Source organism: Girardinichthys multiradiatus, chromosome 2 (assembly GCF_021462225.1).
Source record: "Girardinichthys multiradiatus isolate DD_20200921_A chromosome 2, DD_fGirMul_XY1, whole genome shotgun sequence".
Classification (NCBI taxonomy): Eukaryota; Metazoa; Chordata; class Actinopteri; order Cyprinodontiformes; family Goodeidae; genus Girardinichthys; species Girardinichthys multiradiatus.
Window position 1 is genome coordinate 43,741,073 of NC_061795.1, and position 26,304 is coordinate 43,767,376.

Consider the following 26,304-nt stretch of genomic DNA (forward strand, 5'->3'; position numbering starts at 1 on the left):
GAACTTCATATACCCTGAAAAATAATCCGTCACCTTTACACGAGCCTCGACACCTCCAACACACAGACTGATTCTCTGTCCTGATCTCCTGATTTACTGATGAGGACAGGGTTTAGATCTTCAAAACATCTTTTCTATCTCAGTTCAGCATCTTAAATAGATCATAAATCTGTGTTACATTTGGAGTCAAATTTAACACAGAGTTCCAGAAAAAGGACAATCTTAGAATATTATTGAGCGAATAAAAATACAACAAATGTCACAACAAATTTAATTGTCTGTTTTTATTTCTTATAAATCAATCACTTTTAAGGCCTGCCAGCGATCTCAGTTTCACAATTTTGACCCTTATGGGAAAAGTTTGGACAGCACTTTTTGAAATTAACTACAATGTTATATCCTCATTTATAAGTTGCTTTGGAAAAAAGCATCTGCCAAATGCATAAACATAACCACTGCTTTATTTCTTATTTTATTCTATTTGCAGATCAATAATCTCAAAGGAAAAAATATAACGTTAACAGTGCAGAAAGAGGAAAAAAGCCCACTGTGTAAGAAATCTAATCCAACAGTTGATCCTACATTTATGAGATACAGTCAGTCATTTTCTACCGGTTATTCCATAGTGGGTTGTGAGAGAGCTGGTGCCTATCTCCAGCAGTCTATGGGCAAGAGGCAGGGTACACCCTGGACAGGTCACCAGTCCATCGCAGGGCAACACACAAACAACCACACACACACTCATTCATACACCTAAGGGCAATTTAGAGTTACCAATTAACCTAACAGGCATGTCTTTGGACTGTGGGAGGAAGCTGGAGTACCCGGTGAGAACCCATGCATGCACGGGGAGAACATGCAAACTCCATGAAGAAGAAAGACCCCCAACCAGGAATTGAACCCAGGACCTTCTTGCTGCAAGGCAACAGTGCTACCAACTGCGCCACTGTGCAGCCCTTTATGAGATACATTCATGTAAAAATAAAAACTTAAAACACCACATTCAATATTTGAATGGTGATGTAAACCATAATAGGCTAAGCTAACCTAATCAAATGATTCAGGTTCCAGGACTGGACAAAAGCTGAGCATTAAAGCATCCAGAGTCCAAAGAAAATTTCTAACAGACCCTGAGAAACCCTGGAGAACCCTTGATTCCCTATAAGTTTGGAGAACCAGAGTTTTGAGGACTAGATGTTTGAAACAGAACTGAACCACCAGCTTTATGTCTCTGATGGGTTGGCTGTGTGGAAGACATCCGGGTGTTAAAAGGGGAGAGTTTCAGGATAACAACACAAGCTGCACATTTTAAAAACAGACTCAGGTCGCGTGGTGTTGTGACGGCAGTGTTAAAGCTGGGAGGAAAAACGCAAACAAACAGAACGGGTTCATACAGTTCAGATCCGGTTTTTCCATGAAGTTTCTCAGGTTTTACCTGCAGTCAGAGGTAAATCAGTCTCAGAGGAATCAAAAGTGAATTTCACAGAACCTGGAGCAGCTTCATGTCCAAATGAGTCTGAACTGGCAGCACGCAGTTGGCTTAGCTCCAGGTCCAAACCTCTGAATCTTCCTGAAGGATACTGATCAGTGGCAGAACCAACCTAATGATTCACAATTAAAGCCTAATGATCTCACAGCAACATGTTCAGTCCAGATAAACACACAAGTCAGAGGCCCAATCCAAATTTCTGATCAGCTGATATGGATCAATGATCCATTTAAACGTGCTGATACGGATCATTGATCCGTATCAGCACGTTTAAATGGTTCATTGCAGCTTCATCGGCTAGTTTGGTTAAATATCCATCCATCTGATCATCAACCTTTACCTTGATCCAGGTCCAGAATTGGAGCTGCTGTCAGATCGAACTTGCCTGCAAGTCACAGCAGACCTCAGTGCAGGTGTGGGAACATCTGGTTCTGGGTTCAGAGCAGGTTTCAGACGGACTGACCAGTCCCTGAAGGCAGACCTCTGTGCCAGTCTGGGTACAGTCTAGTTCTAGACTCAGACCAGGTCTCAGCCTGGACCATCCCTGGAGGCAGACCTCAGTGCAAATCTGGAAACAGTCCAGTTCTGGGCTCAGAGCCAATCTCAGGCCAGACCGTCCCTAAGGGTGGAAATCAGTGCAGATCTGGGAATGGTTTGGGGTAGCTGAACATCAAGTAGTCCCTGTAGTAAAACTCAAAGACCTTCTGCCTCTCAGTGCCGTTCAGCTGGGAGAAATATTCCCGAGTGATTCTAGACGAGGTCCGTTCTTCCAGCGGGTTCCTATCTTTAAAGTCGGGGAAGGTGATGTTGTCCGGTGCTCCGATGCTGTGCAACAAAAAGTTAGCATCCTCCTCCAGGCTCTCGAACTTCCCAATGAAGTTGTAGGGGATTAGACAAGGGCTGCAGAGCTTGCTGACCTGCTCCCAGTGGATGTCCATCCCAACGGGCCTATGCATGTCCAGCAGGTACTGAACAAATTCCCTGAAAGTGACACCGGCGCCGGTTTTCAGAGCAGACCCTGTGGCATTGGCCCGGTATCTTGAAATAATGGCCCGTCCGAACACAGGATGGTAGTATGAGTTCGGACTCTCAAACTTGTCCCTGAAGGCTGAGACAAGTCGCTCAAAGGGCTCCCTGGTGAACAGAACCTTGGTGTATGATCGGAGTCTCTCAGCAATACCGGCCCGATCATAGCTGTCCAGCCGCCGAAGCTGGTTGCTGTAATGAGCCATATCATGAGGAATGTCCTGTATGGAGTGGGCTCTACCTCCAAGCATCATCAGTACCCGTTTCCAGTTGGAGCAGGCAGCTTTGGGCACCTCACAGTACAGCAGGCGGAACCGGTCCTCCACATAAATCCGGGATACCTGCTGCAGTGTTGCCCTCCGTATGCTGTGGACCGGGTGGAACCTGGAGCAGGTGGCGGTCAGCAGGTGGCGGCGAGACTCCAGTGTCCTCCGCTGCTGCAGCGACTCCTCTCCTCCAGAGAGGGCGCTCTTCAGCAGCTGCTTCCTGCGGCGCTTAGTGACAGGCTGCTTGATGCCGACCAATGGGTCAGAACAAAGGCGGAGGATGGGCGGAGACATAGGGAAAAGTCCTGCTGGGATGTCATTAGCCTGCCGGGCTGCAACTGGAAGCTGAAACACAGAACAGAACCAGAATCAGAACTAGAGAATCCAGCTGCATCTTGACAGAGCGAGGCTACAGCCGGAATCTAAAACACAGAACCAGAACCATTACCAATGTCAGAATTAGAATCTGAACCCAAACCAGAGTGAAGCTGTAGCCGGAACCTAAAACACAGACCCAGAACCAAAACCCAATACCAAAGTTACAACCAGAATCTGAACCAGAACCAGAGTGAGGCTGCATCTTGGGCCTGAAACTCAGGGCTGAAACTCAATAACCAGAGTGAGGATAGAGCTAGAACCTGGAATGCAGAACCAGAACCAGACATCTGCTTTACATCATTACACTTACATCAGTTTCTGATTTACAGACGGATCCATTTATTGAGCTCAGGGATGAATCTGCACAGCTCAGCATTCACTCCTCTCTGCATGTAACCTTAAAGCCCTTCTCTTACCACTGGGAGCCTCTCTAATAAATTGTGTATTTTTAAACAAGAACTCAGTTTTGACACCAGCTAAACAGATGGTCTACTGGTTATGAAGAAAAATAACAAAAATATCACAGAGAATTGGAGGAAGTGAAAACCTACCTAAGGTTGCAACTGGGGGGGATCGTTACAATGCCCCCCAGTGCCTCCCGTTATGGGAAGAAGGAAGCTCTGCTTTAGCTAATCTGTTGAATTTCTGCTAAAAAGAGAGTAATGACAAAAACTACAGCCAGGATACCACAAGGATAGGCCAGGAGCAAAAAAGAGGAGTTTGATGCTGTTTTCTGGACACATGAGGGGGTGTATGAGCCACAAAACCAGGAGGATTGGCCCCACTGAGTAGCTGACTGAGCAGCCGACTGCCTGCCGAGCCAGATTGGTATGTTATCATTTGTACTCATTTTGATTATGTGAGATGGGATGATGGTTGTTCAGCAAACAAATTCCTTTTTTGTGGTGTTTTTGTGTTTAAAGACTAAATCATTTTTTAAATTGATTTAAACAACCTCAGGCTGTGTCCAAATTATGACAGGTCGTTAGGGACATTATTCTGAATTTGCTCTTACATGGACTACTGAAACAGTTTCACACATACTACTGAAGCGAGGGAGGGAGAAAGCAGACATGTTTGAAGACGTCAGAGCACTTTTGCAAAAAACAATATCTTGATAAACCGAGCAGATATTTCAGGTTTACACAGCAAACTTTTCGACAAAAAATAATTTTAAATTTAATTTTGTTTCACATGTACAGCTCAGAAACCGTCTTTATTACTACAAATCTAACAAGAATAGGCTAAGCGTGACTATTTTCCTTTGTTGCGTCTTATAATAGGACTGAATGAAGTGATTGTAAACTAAGTTACTCAATAACAGCAGTTAGCCAGCCAGTTACAACCAATGCTGTGTGTCACTCACTCCTCTGTTCCTTCCTACTTTGTGATCATTTTCAGGTCAAAAGGACAGATTATTTAACCACTCCATAAATCTCATTCTGCTAGCAACATAGGTTTTGTCATCCTGTGATGTAATTTTACACATTTTGTATGTTGGACCGTTTTCACCTCATAATGTGGCTAAACATTTGTTTTTGACATCTATTTTTATCTATACTCAACCAAATTTTAGATTTGTGTTTATTTGATTTGTTCATGTCCATTTATATTTGTCCCGTGGTGAAATATTAGCTGGGAGAAGAACTTTAAGAGTTCTAAGATTATAGATTTTTATATCTGTATTAATAGATTATAACCTCTATGTCTATCACTGTTTCCATCTTCATTTATTAGCTGCTGATGTGTGCTCTTTGTGTGGCGGCTGTAATGATGCAAGTGTCCAGCAGGTGACGCTGTGGTACCATACTCACCTTCTCCATTGGCCATTCAGGAGCCTCCAGAACAGGAACGCCTGAAACAGCAGAACAGAATGTTGAACAGAACCCATGGAAGAGCTGAACTACCAGTTGAAGGACATATGAACTCAGAACTATTTTAGTTTCATGTATTTTCAGAAGTTCATCTCCATGGAGCTGTTTCCACAGTTGTTGCTGTGATTCTCCTCGACTGGGAATACTCCTCTACTCCTGCTCTGATCCAGTCCTCTGATTTGATCTGGACCTCCTGCTCTGATCCTGGACTTGTCCTGTTTCTGAGTCTAAAAGCATCTTTAAAGCCACAGCTGTGCAGAGTTGTAACTGTAGCTCTACAGATCTCTGTGATGGATGTTGGACCATCTGTCTGTGAGCCCTCAGGTTCTGGTTCAGAGCCAGTGAGCCGTTTTGATAAAATAAAGATGAAGCTGCAGAGGTTCTGCTGCTTCAGTGATATGATGACACAGAATCCCTGAAAGCTTCTTCACATCTCTCTCATGATACTTTCCACTCACACTGGCAGAGTGTAAAATATTAATGAGGTGAACATCAATAAAACATAGATAGAGAGGATGAGGAGGGTGGATACCTCTCATATTCCTCAGGAGGATTCATCCGGGCAGAACCCATCCACTGCAACATACCCCCGAACAACAGAACTACCTCCTCTCTTTTTGAAAGTCCAGCAGTGCCACTGATCGGACCAACATCAAAGGAAGAGTTGACTGAGGTCTGACCTTCATCACCCACAGGTTGTTCCACATGTTCCATCTCCACTAGTTCCATCACACACTCCACATGCTCGGTTCTACATGTTCCATAACCACGTTCCAGCTCCACATTTACCAGCTGCAGATTTTAATTTCCACATGTCACACTCCACATGTTCTATTCCACATTCCTTGCTCCGCATGTTCCAGCTCCACTAGTTCCAGCTGCACATGTTCTGCTCTACTCTATACAATATATCCCGCACCCTGTATTATGGTCCACATATTCAATTTGTCACATTCTGCGCCAAACGCTCTGGTAGACCTGAACTATTCCACATGCTGCTGCACATGTTCTGCTGCACATGTTTCACTCTACATGTTATGTTGAACATGTTCCGTTCTTCTCTACTCCAAATATTCTGCACCTTGTTTTCTGCTCTACGTTCTATTTGATATGTTCTGATACCCATGTTTTAATCCCTGAATTATGCTACACATATTCTGCTCCACCTGTTCTATCAATGTGTTCTAGATGCACGTATTCTATTAGCTGCACAAAGGAACATGTTCAAGCTTCACATGTTCAGCTGCACATGCTCTTCTCCACATGTCCCAGTTGGACATGTTCTGCTCCAACTGTTGTGTTGCACATTTTTGGGCTCCAGCACAAACCTGAAATACTAGGAGACCAACTTTATCAAAAGTACCAGAAACTTTTAGAAATATCTAAGAATCCAGTTTAAAGTCCAGGGGCCTCATGTACGAAAGAGTGCGCAGCTTTCATACTAAAAGTTTGCTGTAGGGAGAAATTTGCTGTGCACAAAAAAACTGTACGAAAATGTGCGTAGACACGTCACCGAACATGTAGCCTTCATACATCCTAATTTGCAGTGGATTTGATGTAGCTGCACATGGCACTTGGACCGCCCAGTCCCTGGCCCTAAATACATATGAAAAGTAGTATAAATAGCTGGAAGTCACCGATCACGTGTGTAAATAACCATGGCAACGGTGCTGTGACAGTCAAAGAACTGGTTCCTGTTGGCAGAAAAACGAGAAGCTGTGTTTACATACCATGAGGGATGTTTGTACTGAATTAAAGCAAAATAATAACTTCTTGAATGATATCAGCGACTCAAATCTGACAAGAAATAAAACCTTTTTTGGCTCGAACCCATAAAGTTCTACAATATCTGCATCAAATCCACACGGCACTAACTGCTGCACTAAGCTTAATTACAGCTCAATGCTGATCATTATAATGACGTGAATATTCCTCCCATTTCTATTAGGAAGACTGTCACCACACACACTATGTGAAGTACTCTAAATCAGTGGTCCCCATCCCTTGGGCTGCGGACCGGTACTGGTCCGTGGATCAATTGGTACCAAGCCGCACAAGAAATAATTAAACTTAGGCCCCACCCCCCAGCAAACGGGGGAAGCTCCAGGATTTGTTTTCTTATGTTTATTGCTCAAACTTCCCTTAGTTAAACACAGACATGTGTGGTATCCTCTGAAACATCAGAATCTTGGCTAAAAGTCGATATAAACCATTTCTACGAACACCAAACAGTTAAAACTACATGCAGTTGAATCAGAAAGTAAACACACCCTACAAAATGGAGCCACCGGAAGTCTCGGCCTCTTCTTCCTGATTGATGGGATTGACGTGAAAGACTTGGAGATAACTTTATTCTACTGGCTCTAAGGATGAAAAGGAGGCGTCATTTGTGGAATTCTTCCCATCTAGTTATGGGCATGCGTAACGGCGCGTATTTCAAAAATCCACATCGAGCTCAAACAGGGCAGAACCGATTATGCAACTGAGCGTGTATGTGTTTTAAAAAATATTTTCTCGTGTTGGATTATTTGGTTTTTTAAGCCCAATGGCTTCCCAAAAAAAGTTTTAAACCGTGGATGAAGCATTGGACGAAATTATGGCTGAGTTTGTGCTGAGGACGGCAAATGAAGACGGGGACCGTGTTTTTCTCAGACAATGGGAGAACAAAGAGTGCCGCAGCTTGACAAAAGGTATGTTCATAAAGATGCAGGTGGATTCACTCTTGCTACTTTTGGTCCGCTTTAAACGGAACAAAACGTCTCTTCGAACTTAACAAGCCATTGTCGCTGGTATCAAAAAGTGTACAAAGTTATAAATTCATACCAGTTCATATCTTGGCTCTCACAATAATATTTCTCCTTAAAAAATGGCAGAAATATCCAGAACAGAGCAGTTGCGTGTTGTTCAGTTTGGGAGTCTCAGCGGGCACACCAACAAGATGGTTCAAGCCCCCACACCAACACAAGGGTTTGTTTCCAACACTTATAATTATAAAAGGAATCATGAGTTGAGGAAGCCAACGTGCCACTGCATTAGTGCATCATAAATAGGTTGCACATATATTGAATGAAAATGCTTTCTATTCATAAATTCATATTGACTTCCAGATGGGGCCCAAATAGCAGTATCACTGTAGTCTATAGTTCTGATTACATTCAGAAATCAGCTCCTCGCTGCAAATGAGAGCCACAGTTTAGGGGAACTTTCTATTTCTGAGCAACACATGGATGAGGCCGACCCATATGGCTGGCATAGCCCGGCTCAGGGATGACTGTTAAATACCCGACCTGTCAGTCCGCTCCTTCTGACAAGCTCCGGTTGAAAGGACCGCAGCGTAATGAGAACTTGAACTGGTAGGCGCACGATTCCTCCTGGTTTCCCTCTGTAACACTGAAGCCAGGTCCATGCCCTGGGCAATCTAAAGCAGCTAATAAGCCATGCATCATCATGTGCCAGCAGGTCAGTACGACCTCTGAATAAAACGCTCCCTCCAACGTCTTCCATCCTCCAGCTGTGCCAAAGCCATTGTCCCACAATAACGCGCAGCTTTACGCAGCCATCTATGGACATGTGTGATTGTCTACAACTTGTCCACCTTAGGAATCATCAACGTGTTAGGAATTAATCTGCTGATACAGCACAGTTTTCTATTTTAGTGAGAATGGAAGTGCCCCTTAGGTGATTCGCATGCAATTATTGCTCCTCAGCGCACAGACCGATGTGCAATTACACCTAGAGGTGACAAAAACAAAGGACGTTTTACAGTTTACATCTGACTGAGGTTGTTTCCATAATTTTCTGATGTCTTGGGTTTAAACCATAAAACCTAAGCTCAAACTCATGAAAAAACATCAGATTTGATGCTCCGTGAATTATATTAATATTTTAGCTCTCTGGTTTTAAAGGGAACTGGTAGATCATCTTCACAATTTGTGCTGGAACCTTGTGAGTTGGCTCCACATTTAAATTTCCTACAAGACCCAAACAGAACCTGCAGATCCATCTAACTAGATCTAAGGCTGAAATCTGACTGATTAACACCTATCTGCTCCTTCATAAATCGTGATCCTGAATTCCTCCACAAATTTATCTCATCCACACCTCCACCCAGCAGCGTCGCTCTGTTGGGAGGAGGCTTCATCTGCTTCCTGCTCCAGCTTGAACATCCTGCAGTCGATTACAGAAGATTTAGTAGGTTGTTGAACGTAGACTTGGAGCTCAGATGTTTGAGGACCCTGAGATTTTGGACTACAACTGATGCTACAACTGATTCATCGTTCAGTTCCAGCTCGGGGTATTTTCAGGTCCGTTTCTTTTCCTGGTCCTGGTCCGAGTTTGCGGACCTGCTGATATATCTCATCCTCATCATGTCAGGTAGTTTATCCTCATCCTACTCTTCATCTCTCGCAACATTTAAACTAACTGAAATAACGAGGTGGAGAAGAGAGAGTGTGATGAACTTGTGGAGTAAATTAAGAGTTCTGGTTTTGATCGGACTCAGCTTGGAATCAGAGACGGAGCTGGAGCTGCAGGCTCAGGACCATCTGCTGCAGCAGCTTCATTAACCGTGAAGATATGAGGACAGCAGCTTAATGACGCTGCAGATATCTCACAGAGAGATGCTTCACATCAGCACTGCTGCTTTCAGTTACACACATCTCCGACCCGAATCTGTGAGTCAGCTTTAAATCCGTCCTCCCTGCAGCTGCTCAGCTCGCCTCCTACACCTGCTGAACTCTGGCTGAACTCTAGCTGATCCTCCTGAAGTCATCCAGCTGCTGTCAAACCACATCTGTTCTGGTGATTCTTCATCTTTTATTCATTGCTCAGCTCCCAGAGGACCAGTAGCAGCTTAGAGGTTTTAAGTTTATCAAAGCTCCAGCAGGAGGACGTAAATTCATCTTCTGGAGGTTTTTTAACCTGCTCAGTTCAAAGTGGCTAAATTATTCAGGTCTGCTGCAGAGCAAGAGTATGATGGTTCCTATTAAGTCCAATTTCTGATTGGAGACACTAGTTTTGCTTCTCTTTGCAGAGATAAGCTCATGCTTCTGTTTTGTAGGTCAGATCTCCTCACCTTAACCACCGTCTGTCCTACACAATGATGCTCAATGTTACAGTTGAATCCACACCCAACTAAACGCACTCACACCTCCGTGCTTTACCCCTGACCTCCGGGGTTTCTCTGCTCTTGATGATGATGATGTTCCAGATGAAGTCTGTGGATGTTGACCAACAGCAGGAGGTATAAAGCTTCTTCTTCTCTCGTTAACATGAGGTCGGTGTCCATACGTCCAGGCCGCTATCTCCAAACAGACTGGTCAGCACAGGGAGTGACATCATACAGATTAAAATGCTAGTGAAGAGAGGACAGGATGATGTAGGTCACAGAGGCGTCGTCATGAAGAAGACCTTCACCAGATGTATCAGGACCGAACTGTGAATACCTGCAGCTTAGGGGTAGACTACAGAGACCCGTTCTGAGCAAGATTAACAGCATCAAAACCATATTCGGTAGAAAGAGAACAGAACATCTGCAGCGATCCAGTGAGAATAACACCTTGAATCAGAGTAAAAACTCAGGAACTCCATCTCAGATACTACGGGCCTCAGTTAGAAGGTTAAATTTTAAGGTTCAGGACAGAACAGTTACAAAAAAGACTGGACAAGAACATTTTCTCCAAAAACTATTGCATGTAAATGCTGCAGTAGGAGGGACGTATAAGCATTTCCTGAAGGCTCCTGTGAAGTATAAAATGTCCCGGCCAGAAAAAGCTTGGTTCTAGTTCTTAGCAACTTGGGTAAAAAAAGGAATTCATCTTTTAATGTGTCGTATGAATTGGCTTTTAATTAAGAAACATGAAACCTAACTTCTTAACGAAAAATAACAAAGGGAAGTGGGAATGAAGGTTTAGAGTTCAATTTTCTGAAGAAAGATTTATCAGATGTCTCTCTGTTGCTCTAAAATATAAACTTAAGGAAGGACTAGCTGTTTTCCTTTGGGGGGTTGCTGGTGGACTCCGTCTCCATGCTGACCGTGTTACACGTGTTGGGTTTCTGATTAAGGTGCACCAATTGCAGTTTTCTGGCTGATCATTGATTTTTAAAAAGTGTGACCAATTACCAATTTTTTTTTTATAACTGACACTGTCAGGTGTTATAAGGTTAAAATACACCATCAATGTCCCATTCTTATTTTATTGGAAAACACTGAACAGTACCCATGAAACAATACAAATGTGTTTTAACTGCACATAAGGCAATGCTCTCAAACAAACATGAAACATTTGGATCATTGCAGTGCCTTGAGTCTTTCATTTCACATTTTAAAAACAAAAAAACTTGCACAACAGGTTAGACAAGTAGACTTGCAAGACAAGATACTTGCAAGTATCGGCTCATCACCCAAAATTAAGGAAAATGGGGCCAATCGATCAGTGTTCCTATAGTTTCTGATGGTACTTTACTTTGAACTGCGCAAAGGTAATTTTGCAGGAGATGAACTGGATCTGCAGCAGATGCACAAAGGAAAGACAAGAAGGAAGCAAGCGTATTTTAATCGTGTTCGCACAGGACTGATAACATAGACTGAGCTCTCACTTAGTGCTGGTTCCTGCCTCTCTAAGTCCACCACTGAGAGTTCCCAGGCATTACTACAAGTGTGTTTGTGGCATATTTCCATACCAAGGCTAAAATAGAATTATTATTCTTCCACAACTTAATAACAAGGATCCGGTTATCTTTTTGGCTGAACTGAAAGTCTGAGACATGCAATCAGATATCAGAAGCAGCAACAAGTTCCAACTTTAAAAAACATGACTTTGAAATGTATTGACACACCTTTTTACAGTTACAGGAGCTCAGTCTGTGGAATAAAGGATTATTTTAGCTCAATTTAATGAAGACCTTTTCAGTAGTCTTGGTCAGGGTGTGAAACGTCTGCAGACAGGTCAGATTGCTGAGGTCAGTCAACATTACAGTTAACCTGAGTACAATTTCTTTCTGATCAGTTCTTGAATTTTATTTTTATTTTTTTAAATTGTGACAATTGTGTTGCTGTTTGAGATCTTTGAGTCAATTTCAGCCAATTTAAGACCTGGCAGTTCAGCTCAAAAATTAGAACATCATGAAAACTTTCAAGATTGTTTGTCACTCATTTTAGAAAGTGAAAATTACATATCATAAGGACTAATTGCACATGCAGTGAAATATTTCAACCCTCTATTTCTTGTAGTTTTGATGATTATGGCTGATAGATAATAAACACCCAAAATTCAGTCTCTCAAAATATTTGAATATTACATAAAATCAATGAAACATAATATTTTAAACAGAAATGTCAGGCTTCTGATATGTATGTTATTTTCTATGCACTCAATACTTGGTTGGGCCTACTTTTGCATGAATTACTGCATCAATGCGTGTTGCATGGAGGAGATCAGCCTGTGGTTCTACTGGAAGCCCAGTTTGCTCTGATAGCACCCTTTAGTTCATCTGCATTGTTGGGTCTGGTGTCTCTCATCTTCCTCTTGGCAATACTCCATAGGCTCTCTACGGGGTTCAGGTCCGGCCAGTTTGCTGGCAAGTCGAGCACAGGAACATCATGGTCACTGAACCAGCTTCTGAAACCTTTTGCAGTATGGGACATGACCAAGTTCTGATGGAAAGTTAAATCAGCATCTCCATAAAGCTTATCAGCAGAAGGAAGCATGAAGTGCTCTAACATGTCCTGGTAGATGGTTGCATTGACTATGGACTTCAGAAAACCCAGTAGACCAGAACCAGCAGTTAACATCAAACCCATTGCTTGCCGTCTATTCATTTGCAGCTTTCTATTTATTTGAAACTGATTGGTGAGTTAGGGGTAACCGGCAGATAGATTTCCAGGTCATCTACATCTGCAAATGAAAAGACAGATTATGGTGTACAACACGGCACCTCAAATCATCACTGACTGTAGAAAATTCACACTGGACTTCAAGCAACATGGATTCTGGGCCTCTCCACTCTTCCTCCAGACCCTGGGACCTTGATTTCCAAATGAAATGCAAACTTAGCTTTAATCTAAAAAGAGAACTTTGGACCTAACAACCTAACCAGTTCCTTGTCTCCTCAGCCCAGGTCAGACTCTTCTGATGTTGTCTCTGGTTCAGCAGTGGCTTGACACAAGGAATCCAACATTTGTAGCTCATGTCTAGGATTCATCTGTGCAAACCTGCTTTAGAGGCACTGACTCCAGCCATTCTTGAATGGATTTTGCTTGACAATCCTCTCAAGGGTGCGGATATCACTGTTGCGCTGCACCCTTTTCTTCCATTCTTTTTCATTTGAGTCAACTTTTCTTGAATACGCTTTAAAATGGTTGCTATATTTTGATTTTCCGAGACACAGGATTTTGTGTTTTCATTATCTGTAAGCGATAATTATCAAATTACAAAAAATAAAGGCTTGACATATTTCACTCTATGTGTAATGAATCTAAATAAAATGATTTTCACTTTCTGAAATAAGTGACGAAAAATATTGAACTTTTTCACGATATTTTTGTTAGATGTACCTGTAGTCAGTCTGGGTGAGGCTGGTATTACTGAAGCCAAATAAATGTGTTTAATTAAAGTTATTTCATGATTTAACAAGGAGGTTAGACCAGGTTGATTTGGATAGCTTCTTTCCCATAATAAATTAAATTTGATGTATAAGCTGCTTTTTCCTGTTACTTTTGGTCACATTTGTGTGATATTAAAAAAAATCTGGAAGGGGTAAATGACAAATTAAACTAAAATCAAAATCTGTAATTAAACAGGACGGTATTTTTTTTGCCAGACATTAGAACAAACTGAATATTTACGTATAAGAATTTCTCCCTGTGATAAGGTTCTGACCCGGGTGCAGCAGAAACGCGTTCTGTTTCTGTTCTGAGTAGAAACTTTGTGTGAATCTGCAGCAGCAGATTAGGAAGCAGCAGGTTCCAGTGGGCGTCCATCTGCTGCCTGAGGACAGGTCAGATGTTTGGACTTTCAGGATAAGTGGAGGAATCTTTCTGATCAGACGTGAGCTGATAACTGTTTCAAAAACCGAATGAACAGCCGACCAATCACCGTCATGCATCTGGAGCTGCAGTTTTCTTTCAAACAAAACAAACAGCTGCAGTGTTTAACAACGATCGGCCACCCAAGCTTTATCGGACCTGCAGACTGTTCCAGAGTGAGATGCTGCTGCAACAAATGCAGCACAAACACGCAGCTTCACATACCGCCACACTGTTTACTTTCCCCCGGATTACTGGCGTCTTGTATGCAGTCCAACTCCACAGAGGGAGTTGGGGAGTTGTTGTTCTGTTCAGGAGAGAAAACTGGGAGTTCATGTGAGAGTTCAGGTCTGAACAGAGGAGGTTGGACCTGGAGCTTAAAACACACGTAGAAACACTGACCTGCCGAGCTCCACCCTGCTATCAGGTGGCCTACTTAAAGAGCTTAGAAACTTCAGTTGCAGCATCAGGACTACCTTGAGGAGTTTGTAGTCCTTCAGTCTGTATCTCTGATCTGAGAAACACTAAAACTACCAACCTCTGAATGCAAAGCTGAAGATCTTACTCAGATTTCTGTACCTCCTTGTTTACCTTCATCCCTCAGTAATTTTTTATCAGACAGAGTCCAGCATCCAGGATGGGAACAATCCTCCTGCATTTCCTTAGGCTTTGAATGACTTGCTTTTAAAATTTAGAACTGCACAATTATCAGATGTAAGGCGTGTGTATGTGTGTTTATGGTCATTTGTCTTGTGTGTCTGTGTTGTCCTGTGATGGACACCTGGCAACCTGTCCAGGGTGTATCCTGCCTCTCACCCAATGGCTGCTGGAGATAGGCAACAGCCCCCTGCGACCCCCGACAAACCAGCATGTCTGGGCAGACCAGGAACATCTTGGACCACGATTCCAAGGTGTTCCCGCTCCATAAGAGCTGCTGCAGTTTGTTTCATACACCATCTTTACTCTTAAAAGATCACCTACGGATGCTCTCCTAGATTTCATGCCTCTAGATTGATGCTTATCGAGTTCCTGTATGGATCTGAGTGTTGTTTTGGTCCCATCTGAGAAGACTTGTAAAAACTGTTTTCTTTTTAACACAATATTTAGGATGATTCTAACTTTAGCTTCTAGTTTAAGCTGCTGGTGCTGGGTCTAAACCCTTGGTCCAGTTTCTGCCTGTTTTTATGCTCTTATGAGAACCAAACTGTGTGAACTCCTGCAGATTTTCTGAACCTCAAGAGGAGGAAAACCATCAAGATGTGATGAATCTGATGATCCAACCACAGATCCCGTTGAAAAACAGAGACACTATTTAGCAGTGATGTGCAGACATGTACACGCCCCAAGCACGTGGGCTTGCACAAAGCGAGCATGTGGATGTGTAGTGTACAGATTTTCCTGTGCAAGTACAAAGTACAGGAATCATATAGTTATAACAGCAGAGGGAGATGATGGTGTAGGAAATAAATCATTTAATAAACATGAAGACGTTTCAGATTTCACAGCCCCACTGAAACTGACCCCAGACCAGCTGGCGACAGCTGATCCGCCAACACTGACCTGTGTTCTGTTGCGGCACGGAGTCAGTGAGGTGTTGCAGGTGGACCAGAAGCAGCAGTGATCCGACTCCAAGGAGAAGAACACACCAAAGGGAGCAGAGCTGTGAGTGGGGAGGCGTCATACTCCTCAGAGGCCTACAATCCAGCAGGCTGGTCCCAGATCAGCCGCAGAACCTGACGAAACAAGAGGTAGGAGGTTAAAAATGGATCACATCATCCAAACATCAGAAAGTTGGATCAGACGACTCAGGTCAGAGAGGAGACGTGGCTGAATGTCTGAGCAACAGTGTCACAGCCTTTTCCAAGATGGATTAAATTCATTTATTCCCTCAAAACTCTCCACACAACACCCCATAATGACAATGTGACAAAAATATTTTTGAAGTGTTTGCAAAAATATAAAAAACAAAGAACTCACATGTAAAAGTTTTCACCCCCTTGGCGTTTTACCTGTTTTGTTACATTTTAACCTGTAATCTTATTTTATGTAATGGGTCTGCAAAAAATTGCCTAAGTTGGTGAAATAAAATGAGAAAAATATATATAAAAAAACAAAACAAAAACTAAATACTGGCATGTGCATATGTAGCACCATCAAATCCATTATCTTCAAATTTAAAGCACATGGTACCACAACAAATCTGCCCAGAGAGGGCCGCCCACCAGAACTCACAGACCGGTCAAGGAGGGCATTAACCACAGAGGCAGCACAGAGACCAAAGGTTACCCTGGAGGAGCTGCAGAGATCCACATATATGTAGGAACACATTAGGCTCCACAGAGCTGGGCTTCATGGAAGAGTGGCCAGATGTGGGGATATTCTTGGGTAAAACCTGTCAATCTGCCTGTGATTTGAGACTGGGACAGAAGTTTACCTTCCAGCAGGACAATGAGCCGAAGCATAGTCCAGACCTCAACCCATTTAAGATCTGTGGTTAGACTTGAAGATCACTATTCACAAGCAAAAACTTTCCAACATGAAGTCGCCGCAGCAATTTTGCATTGACAATAGGGCAAAAATCCCATTGGTAAGATGTGGCGAGCTCAGAGACTTATCCAAAGTTACCTCCAGCTGTAATTGCTGCAAAATTTGGCTCTACAAAGTACTGACTTTAGGGGGGGTGAACAGTTATGTAAGCTGAAGTTCTCTGTTTTGTCCTATTTGTTGTTTGGTTCACAATAAAAAAAATAATACATCTTCAAAGTTGTAGACATGTTCTGTAGGTGAAATGGTGCAAACTCTCAAACAGTTCGTTGTACTTCCAGGTTGTGAGACAACAAAACATGAAAAAATGCAGAGGGGATGAATACCTTTGCAAGTCACTGGTCATACAGTAAGTATTCACAGCCTTAGCGCAATACTTTGTTGTTGCACCTTTGGCAGTAACTACAGCAGTCTTCTTGAACATGATGCCACCAGCTTGGCCCACCTCTTTTTGAGTAGTTATGCCCTGTTCCTCAAGCTCCATCAGGATGGATGGGAAACATTTTCAGACATTTCAGATCTCTCCAGAGGCATTAGATCAGATTCAAATCTGGGCTCTGGCTTGGCCCCTCAAGGACATTCACAGAGTTGTCCTGAAGTCGCTCCTTTGATATGTTGACTGTGAGCTTGGGGTCGTTTTCCTACTGAAAGATTAACCTCAGGCTTTACTAAGGAGTGTCTTCCATCTGGCCACTCTACCATACAGGCCTGATTGGTGGAATGATGCAGAGATGGTTGTCTTGCTGGAAGGTTCTTCTTTTCTTGAAAGAGCAAGGCTGGAGCTCTGACAGAGTGGCCATCGGGTTCTCCATGAAGAATCCTGGTTGGTCGAACATGTCTTCCATTTACAGATGATGGAGGCCACTGTCCTCATTGGGACCCTGAAAGCAGCAGAAATGTTTTTGTACCCTTCCTAAGATTTGTGCCTCGAGACCCCCAGTCTAATGGGGTCTACAGACATTCCCTTTGACTTCATGCTTGGTTTTTGCTCTGGACCTAAGACAGACAGGTGTGCACCATTTCAAATCCATTCCAATCAACTGAATTGACCACAGGTGGACTCCTGTTAAGCTGTAGAAACATCACAAGGATGATCAATGAAAACAGGATCCACCTGAGCATAATTTTATGCTTCATGTCAAAGGCTATAAATACTTCTGTACATGTGATGTCTCTGTTTTATTTACATTGTGGGGTTTTGTGTGTAGATACTTTCCGAACTTTAAACTCCAGATCCGAGCCTCATTTCTGAAGAACACAAAAACAACCGATGGTCAGCTGGTTGGCTGATCTGCTGTACCTCCTGTTAGAGATAATGAGCAAATAACAGACACACAGCAGCAGCTGCAGGAAACTGTTGATCATATCAACACACACCCTGATCTGATAGCTCTGCTGCTATCAGGAGCTGATTTGTTAAGATATCAGGAGGGTGAAAGTCAACTAACCCCTAATGTCTTCATTATTCCACCTTCTTCTGTTTGTCCAGGAATCCCTCAGCATAGAAATTCCAGGACTGGTCTCCAGATGATCCGTTCCCAGACGTTCCTCTGCGTTTCCGGCTTTCTTAGGTCCGATAAGATTTAAAGTTCTTCCCAAAACATTGGTTCTATCCCTGAAACTGCTCCCAGACACATTGAGGGTGTTTCTTGTGTTTTGTGGAGCTTGTTGGGTGGACCCTGATTTCCCATCCAATCTCCTCCTCGGTCCAACAGCGGTCCTGGCTGTAGCTCCATCAACTGGAGTGGAGCCCAGCAGGGACATATTTATAGATAGAGTGTTTCAGGTTATTTTTATCAGCAAATACAGAAAAGGAGGAGCTGAAATCTGATCCATGTGCACATCGCTTCTGCAACCTGGCCTGCAGTTGTTAACCATTAAATCTGCTTGAACGGACTTTTAGTCTGTCCTTGAAGTCCAACTTCAGCCTAAAGATTCCCGATACTGAAATCCAAACCTTTTACCATTGAGGAAAAGGATGATCACAGAAATCCGATATTAAAGCAGACTTGTATGCATGGGCTGAATGATGGAGAAATACTTTAATCTACATTTCATAAGTTGAAATCTGACAGAAGTCAAAGTTATTTTAGTGTTCGACCAGATGGACAGTTAAAAATTAAAGATAAATTACTGCATAGCTGGAGCCCATCACTGATTAATTAATTGGCGCACGGTGGCGCAGTTGGTAGCACTGTTGCCTTGCAGCAAGAAGGTCCTGGGTTCAATTCCCAACCTGGGGTCTTTCTGCATGGAGTTTGCATGTTCTCCCCGTGCATGCGTGGGTTCTCACCGGGTACTCTGGCTTCCTCCCACAGTCCAAAGACATGACTGTTAGGTTAATTGGGCACTCTAAATTGCCCTTAGGAGTGTGTGTGGTTGTTTGTGTGTTGCCCTGTGATGGACTGGCGACCTGTCCAGGGTGTACCCTGCCTCTCGCCCATAGACTGCTGGAGATAGGCACCAGCTCCCCCGTGAACCACTATGGAATAAGCAGTAGAAAATGACTTACTGACTGACTAATTTATCAGGAGCTAAACCGAAACAACATGGCTGTAAACCTTGAGTCAAACTGATGAGCTGTTGCTGACCTTTGAAGGGTTTTGATCTCTCTTTTAGATCAGTATCTGTCTGGAGTGGCTCAGATTCCTGCAGACCGACAGCTCAGTCCAACATCATCCATCAGGAGAATGCCTCGCTGAGCGACATCAACAAGAAACCATCAGTCCCGTCCAGGTTCTGCAGATGGAGCGGTATTATGACTGAAGCTAAGACGCCTTGATAAAAACCATCAAACACAGTTAAACCCATCAGCTGATGACGAACAGAGAAACATCACAGCAGGCAGAGACCATCAGAGTTTCTGTCCAATAAACACTAAGAAGGAACATTTCAGAAGAACACTACAGAAAAAAAACCTGTGGAGAAACACTATGGAGAAAAACTTCAAAGGACAACCTTTAAAAGAAAGATCTATGGAGGAACACTAAAAGGGGAAATCTACAAAGGAAAGGCATGAAGAACCACCAACAGAGAAACTCAGGATATTTTAAGATTTCTTTAAATTAAACCTCCCATTGTATCCATGTGTTATTACTAGACAGCAGCAGAAACATAAAACATCCATGGGGAGAATAAAGCAAAAACATAGTCATCTGAATTAGATAATTTATATCTTTTTATTATGACTTGTTAGGAAAATGTTTTAATATTTCTAGTTTAACCCTTTCCTATAATTTGACCTTTGGCATCATTTTAATGGATGTAGTTCAATTTTTTCCACAAAATTCTCTTCATGATTCTTCATTTTTTGTTTTAAATGTATCTCTTTAGGAAATAAAAGATGTTTATCTCATATTTTTATAGCTGCGGTTTCTTGCTAGTTTGTGTTGTTCGCCAGATTTCTTTGACCACACAAGTTGTTTATTAGGTTCTCCTGCAGGGCTTCTGGAAGCGTTTCATGTTCAATAATTAACTAATCTGATAAACAGGAATAGCCTCTGACCCACAGCAGCTCTGCAGGATCCCAAGTAAAAAAAAAACACACACACACACACACACGTTCTCCCATAAAACTTAAAGTCAGCTCAGATCTGAGACACGAGGGCCGTACATGTAGAAACTAGTCTGTAGGTTTGGATCAGTTTAAGAGTAGGAAACAGCAGACAGATGTGTTCCAGCGCCGGTTCTGAAACAGCTTTACTGGTCCAGACTCAGAGTACGTTTAGACAGAAAGGAGTGTTTGAAGCATTGGTAGCTTAGGTGGACTCTCCTCAGTGGTTCTGGAGTTTCACAGATTAAACGTTGGAAACATGATGGTTTAGGTCCAAAATTTCTCGCAGACCCTTCTCTGATCCCTTTCGTTGCATTTAAACCATGGACCATGGGGAGTTAGTTACTCCTGAGAACTCTAAAACTTACCCTCATCATCATCATCAGGTGTTGGTGTGTTTGGATCAGGATAAACTGAAGCTGACAGATGGTTTCCTCCATCCTGAAGGAGATGTCCTCCTGCAGGAATTCAACGTGTCTCCTTCATGGATTATTGATGCTGCCTTCCATAAATACCCTAATAATCTGATAGTGCAGGTGGAGGGGGGCTCGGTCTGGGTAAGGGGATCAGGTTTCTTCTGGATCGTCACCGAGACAATCAGCTTGAAGCAGCAGCAGCGAAAGGAACCAGTTCACTTTCAGTGAAATAAAGCAGGTTTACACTCCTGTCTTGTGTAAGAACGGGTCTCCTCTGGTTTCAGTCAAAGAAGGAAATAAGACAGAACCTGGGGTTCTGGATACATGAGACCTCCAGTAAAAAAAAAACTAAAGTCCGATTATAGACAAAAGACTAGCTGACCTTTAGGCTGTGAATCAGAACAGGACTCAAAATCTTGGCCTGAATCTGTTCTCTGCAGATTCAAGGCCTGCAGAAACATGTTTGCAGTTTGCAGAGCACCATGACGACGTCTCACTGATGAACGATCCCATAAATAGGTCGGATCATGTTTCACTGAGACAAACAGTCAGTGAGGAGAAATTATCCGCCTGAGAAGTCCTGAAGGAGCTGAGTTTATTCCTTTGAAACAGGACATGAAACCTTCTCCTGTGTTTTCAGGGAGCAGACAGAGAGCTTGAGATGTTCTGAGTCGGGTTCACCTGAGACCACCTGAGACCACTCTGTGAAGGGCAACACAGAGTCATATTGTGAAAGTTTTTCTGCTGCAGAGAAACTGCACCTCCTTTGAAACTCAGCAGGAACTCTCTGACAGGTTCTGTAGAGCGAACTGGTGCCTTGGTTCTGGTCAGCAGAGATGGACCATAATCAGGTCTGTTCATGTGTCTTAGAAGGGTCAAGGGTTCTCACAGCTGATCTGATGTAAGTTCTCACGTCAGCAGGAGCTGTGAGGCGTTCGGGATGCTCCGTAATTTTCAGCTGTGAGGATAAAAGATCCCTACAGAGAAAATCCTGCTCCTCCTGCAGATCATCCTTCTGGCTTAGATCGTTTCTTCTTCCATCTATCCAAAGCTAGTGATGACGCTGTGTTTCAGGATGACCATGCTGTGTGGAACGGAGTCCCAGCTTTTCATCAGGCACGTTGTAAGAGAGTCAGCTGCCAAATGTGTGCAGATGATCTACAGAAAGCCCTCAGGCAGCAGCACACACATAATTTCTGAGCTGCAGCGGCTCCAAAACAATCATCTGACCCTGAACATACCAGCATTGTGTTTCTCTATAGAAACAAAGGTAGATGTTGGATGGTTTGGTGTTATTTTTAAAAAGGGACAGAGCCTTTAGTGTCGTTGCTCCCACCCTAAGGAATGATGTCCCGTTGCACATTAGACATGCCCCCTCACTGTTCATTTTTAAAACGCACTTTTATTCCTTGGCGTTAGGCACAGTCTGAGACTTAGTGTTTTACTCCTGTTTCTATTGTTTTGATCTTACAGTTGTTTTTAACCCGGTCCTTTTAACTTGTTTATGTTTTAAATGTTAATTTGATTTATGCGTGAGGTGTTGCAGCTGTGGTTGTTTTAAAGTGCGTTATAAATAAAGAAGTAGTAGTAGTAGTAGTAAAATAACACCAAACCCTGAAACGGTCCTCTTGTTAAAAAAAGAGACTTTTGTTCCTCACAGTTTTATATAATATTTCCATTAAACCTGCTAAATTAAAGCCAATATTTTGCACTTTAACTGCATCTGAATGGTCTCATATAGAAGTGGCACAGCGCCGATGGCAGAGATTTTCTCACCTATCATTTCTCACCTGGATTCCAAAACCAGGTCTAATCCTGCCCAAAAACTAAAAATACACGAATCTTTAAGACTTTAAGATGTTTCTCTTTTAGCAAACCTGCTTTAAGTGTCTGTTTCTAAAATAAACTGTGAGCTGGTGAAAGGATCCAACAGTAAATTGGTGACAAGCTGAAGGTCAACAAAATTCAGAACAATGTTCACATTGGGAGGAACACCAGAGGAACATCACAGGAGCACCAGAGGAACAAGAGAGGGAACGCCAGAGGAACGTTTCGCTATTAAAATAAAAACATTCAAATTCAAGGTCCTGAAGACACAAATCAGAGGCTTCAGCAAACATGTCAACTTTATTTGGATATAATCACCATGATGTCCATTATTATTTTATCCTGTTATTTATAATATATTTCACCGGTTTCATCAGCAGTCTACTGGTGTTTATATTCTTTGTATTTTATGCAAGTTATGTGTTTCTGTTTGGATCCTTAAAGCCCAGCCAGGGACAAGGGTTGTTGCTGTTACACAAGAAGAAGTATTTATTGCAGCTGTTCCTGTTAAATAAACAAATAAATTATCTAAAAAAAAAAAGAAAAGGCAGATTAGCTCTTTGACATGACCAGCATTAGGTCCGAATCCCTTTCCTACTGGCAAACCAGGTGCATGACATGGCTCCGTCCTGCAGGCTGAATCAGAATGAGTGCTGAGACCTGAGACTGAGCATTTCAATAAGTTTAAAGATCAATGACAAGTTAATTCAATTCAAAATGTAAAATTCATACAAACATTCATTAGAGTGAGATACTTTAAGTGTTAAATGATTTTAATTTTTATAGTTAGAACTTGGCTGCACGGTGGTACGGTTGGTAGCACTGTTGCCTTGCAGCAAGAAGGTCCTGGGTTCGATTCCCGGCTGGGGGTCTTTCTGCATGGAGTTTGCATGTTCTCCCCGTGCATGCGTGGGTTCTCACCGGGTACTCCGGTTTCCTCCCACAGTCCAAAGACATGCCTGTTAGTTAATTGGTCTCTCTAAATTGCCCTTAGGTGTATGAATCAGTGTTTGTGTGTTGCCCTGTGATGGACTGGTGACCTGTCCAGGGTGTACCCCGCCTTTTGCCCATAGACTGCTGGAGATAGGCACCAGCTTCCCCACGACCCACTATGGAATAAGTGGTAGAAAATGACTGACTGACTAGTTAGAACTTACAGCTTAGGAAACCCCCAAATTTAGCTTTTCTGGTAATCAGAATCTTAAATAAGACCAATAATAAGGATTTTAATACAGAAATGTGGGGCTGCTTAAACGTCTGTCCATATACTATTCAGTATATGCACTCAACACTTGGTTGGGGCTACTTTTGCATGACTTACTGTATCAGTGTAGCGTGGCCTGGAGGTGATCAGCCTGTGGTTCTGCTGAGGTGTTCAGGAAGCGTCCAGGGTGAAAACTTCACACTGGACATCAAGGAACCTGGATTCTGCACCTCTCCACTCTTCCTCCAGACTCTGGGACCTTGATTTCAAAATGAAATGCAAACTGTCAGGCGTGGTGTAGCGGATGACCCCAGAATGCAAACGAGCAAGAAGCATCGGTGGTGATTAAATAGTTTTAATTAATATAACTCACTTCAGTAGGTGGCTGCAAAAACAAGTATGAACAGACAGGCAAGACAGGCTTGGCATGAACGCAGGACATGACATGAAGAGAGAAGATGTGATCCAAAATGTTTCCACGAAGAAAGAACAGGATGAAGGTGTATAAATGGAGCACGGTACCGGTGGAAAACAAAACCGATTAACATTGTACAGGTGGACCGAATGAGGCTAATTGCAAAACAGAGACAGAGAGAACAAAAACGTGACGAGCAAAACAGAAATTCAAGGATACAAACTAATCAGGAGAACATGAACTAGAACACAAGAAACTAAAGCACGGCCAGGAAAATAATAAACAGAAACAAGATCCAAAACGTAAGCTGAAAACAAGAATAACTAGAACCCTCAAATCATGACACAAACTTTACTTTAATCTGAAAAGAGACCTTTGGACCACTGAGCAACGATCCAGTTCTCTGTCTCCTTAGCCCAGAAAAAAACACTTCTGACACTGTCTCCAGTTGACCAGTGGCAGCAGTTGCTCATGTCCCGGATTTGTCTGGGTGTGACGGATTCCAGCTGCAGTCCACGCCTTTTGAATCTCCCTCAAACACTTAAAAGTGGTTAGCTCTACAATTATCCCAATTATTTAATTTTTACCCTTTTTTACCACACTTTTTCCTTCCACCCAATTTTCCATTAATATTCTTGGATACAGCACTCTTTGATCAGTCTTCTAGATGAGTTAATGACTTTCTGCAGAGCCACTGTTAAGTTGGCTCTCTTCTTGACTTCCGACTGTTGTTTCTGTGTAACTAAAGCTCATTTTGATGCAATACTCTAATCGGCGGAGAGGGAGGCTTTTGGGGTTTCATAAAACTCTTCAAATATTTCACGCTGCGATTAAGAAATGTGTTTAATATATGAGCATCATTTATTACAGAAATAAATTACCGACAGAACCACAGAGGAAAGAATAGTTAAATAGCTCAGAATCGAACACCTGGCCAGAGCGGACACTCACCTTAATCCGGATCAGTTCCAGCTTCGGGTCCAGCATGGACCCTCCCCGCAGAGTCCTCAGCTCCGGGTCAATAATAGAAGAATTAACCCCCCTTTAAACCTGATAAAACCGGAAACAAATCCAGGAACCGGTGCTGGCTCGGTGCAAAGCCCACTAGTGCCGAAATGATAAAACCCAAAGTTTCGAACCACGATTAGAGTTCAGCGAACCAAACTGATCATGAAGTTACAGAGGAGAAGACGACACTGGCCGCACGTTTACGAACAGGGCCTTCAAAATAAAGGTTGACACGTCGTTTCCATCAATCTGCAGCAGGTTTAAAACAGTGAGACCTCAAGATGGTCCAGAATCTCTCAGAACTTAGAACGTTTTTCCGGTTCTCCTCCTCTGGTCCATGGTCCAATTCAATACCCAATGCTGCCTCCAGGAGAAGCTCTGGGTCTGCAGTGGTTCTGAAATGGTGGGACCAACAGATTGTCCAGAATCATTTTTAAAAACCCCACAGAGCAGCTGAGGTTCCTTAGGTTAATTCTCTTGTTCTCCATAAAATGACACAGTTTCTGATCTTGCCTCCAGAAGAAGCTCTAGTACTGCTGCAGTTCTTGAACAGTGGGACTTAAAGATGGGCCAGAACCTAATTTTACTGAACAAATCAAAGCAAAAAAACTGATGTCTCCAGATTAAACCAGGTTCATGCTGTTGAGCATGAACACCTCCCTGCTGCAGATCTTCTCCTGCTCTTGGTTTCCTTTCTGTCAAAATGTTGTAAATCGGGAGGAATAAGTGACATCAGAGCAGTGACTGATTATTAATAATAATAATAATAAATACACTTTCTTTGTATTTGACAAAACACCTTGTTTATTCTGTAAATAGTATACTATAATAAAATACAAATGATGGTTTATTTTCTTTTACTTTGAACTCAGATCAGGGTTTGTTATGACACTCCGAATATGCTCCCAGATCCAAACCAATAGGAGAACCTCCTTGAAACCTTCTTGAAACCGTAAACAAGCTTCTGAAGTTCAGGTAGGAAAACAGCCAACTGTTCAGGCTTTTATTTTTGTAACAGAAGCCGGAAATGCAAACTCTTAATGCAGTAAATTGACTGCAGCCTGAAGCAGATGACGTATCTCTCTCTCTCTCTGTGTGTGTGTGTGTGTGTGTGTGTGTGTGGACCTACTAGGGACTAACGCCTGGTCCTGTTGAGGTGGACCAGTATTTTTGTATGGGGCTACGAGTGACCTAAACTCAGGTTAGATTTAGGGTGAGTGTCCAGTTAGCCATAAATGCAGTTATTCAAATTAATGGAGTTCATTACAATGTCCCAACA

The 26,304-nt window shown here is 42.7% G+C and overlaps 1 protein-coding gene across 3 annotated transcripts; it reads right to left on the minus strand.

Moving 5' to 3' along the window:
- Positions 1-869: 869 nt before the first annotated feature.
- Positions 870-25,176, minus strand: LOC124877524 (carbohydrate sulfotransferase 8-like). 3 transcript variants are annotated; one of them, XM_047380792.1, is made up of 6 exons: positions 24,969-25,176; positions 23,720-23,861; positions 19,194-19,341; positions 15,619-15,791; positions 4,974-5,014; positions 870-3,126 (listed from the first exon to the last, which is right to left on the minus strand). In XM_047380792.1, exons 4-6 carry the CDS (start codon positions 15,737-15,739, stop codon positions 2,122-2,124), a joined length of 1,167 nt encoding a protein of 388 aa, XP_047236748.1. In that variant the 5' UTR covers positions 15,740-15,791; positions 19,194-19,341; positions 23,720-23,861; positions 24,969-25,176; the 3' UTR covers positions 870-2,121. The 3 variants fall into 3 exon arrangements, with proteins under 3 accessions (XP_047236748.1, XP_047236738.1, XP_047236757.1); XM_047380782.1 differs by lacking the exon at positions 19,194-19,341; XM_047380801.1 differs by lacking the exons at positions 19,194-19,341; positions 23,720-23,861; positions 24,969-25,176 and adding an exon at positions 18,074-18,697.
- Positions 25,177-26,304: the final 1,128 nt, after the last annotated feature.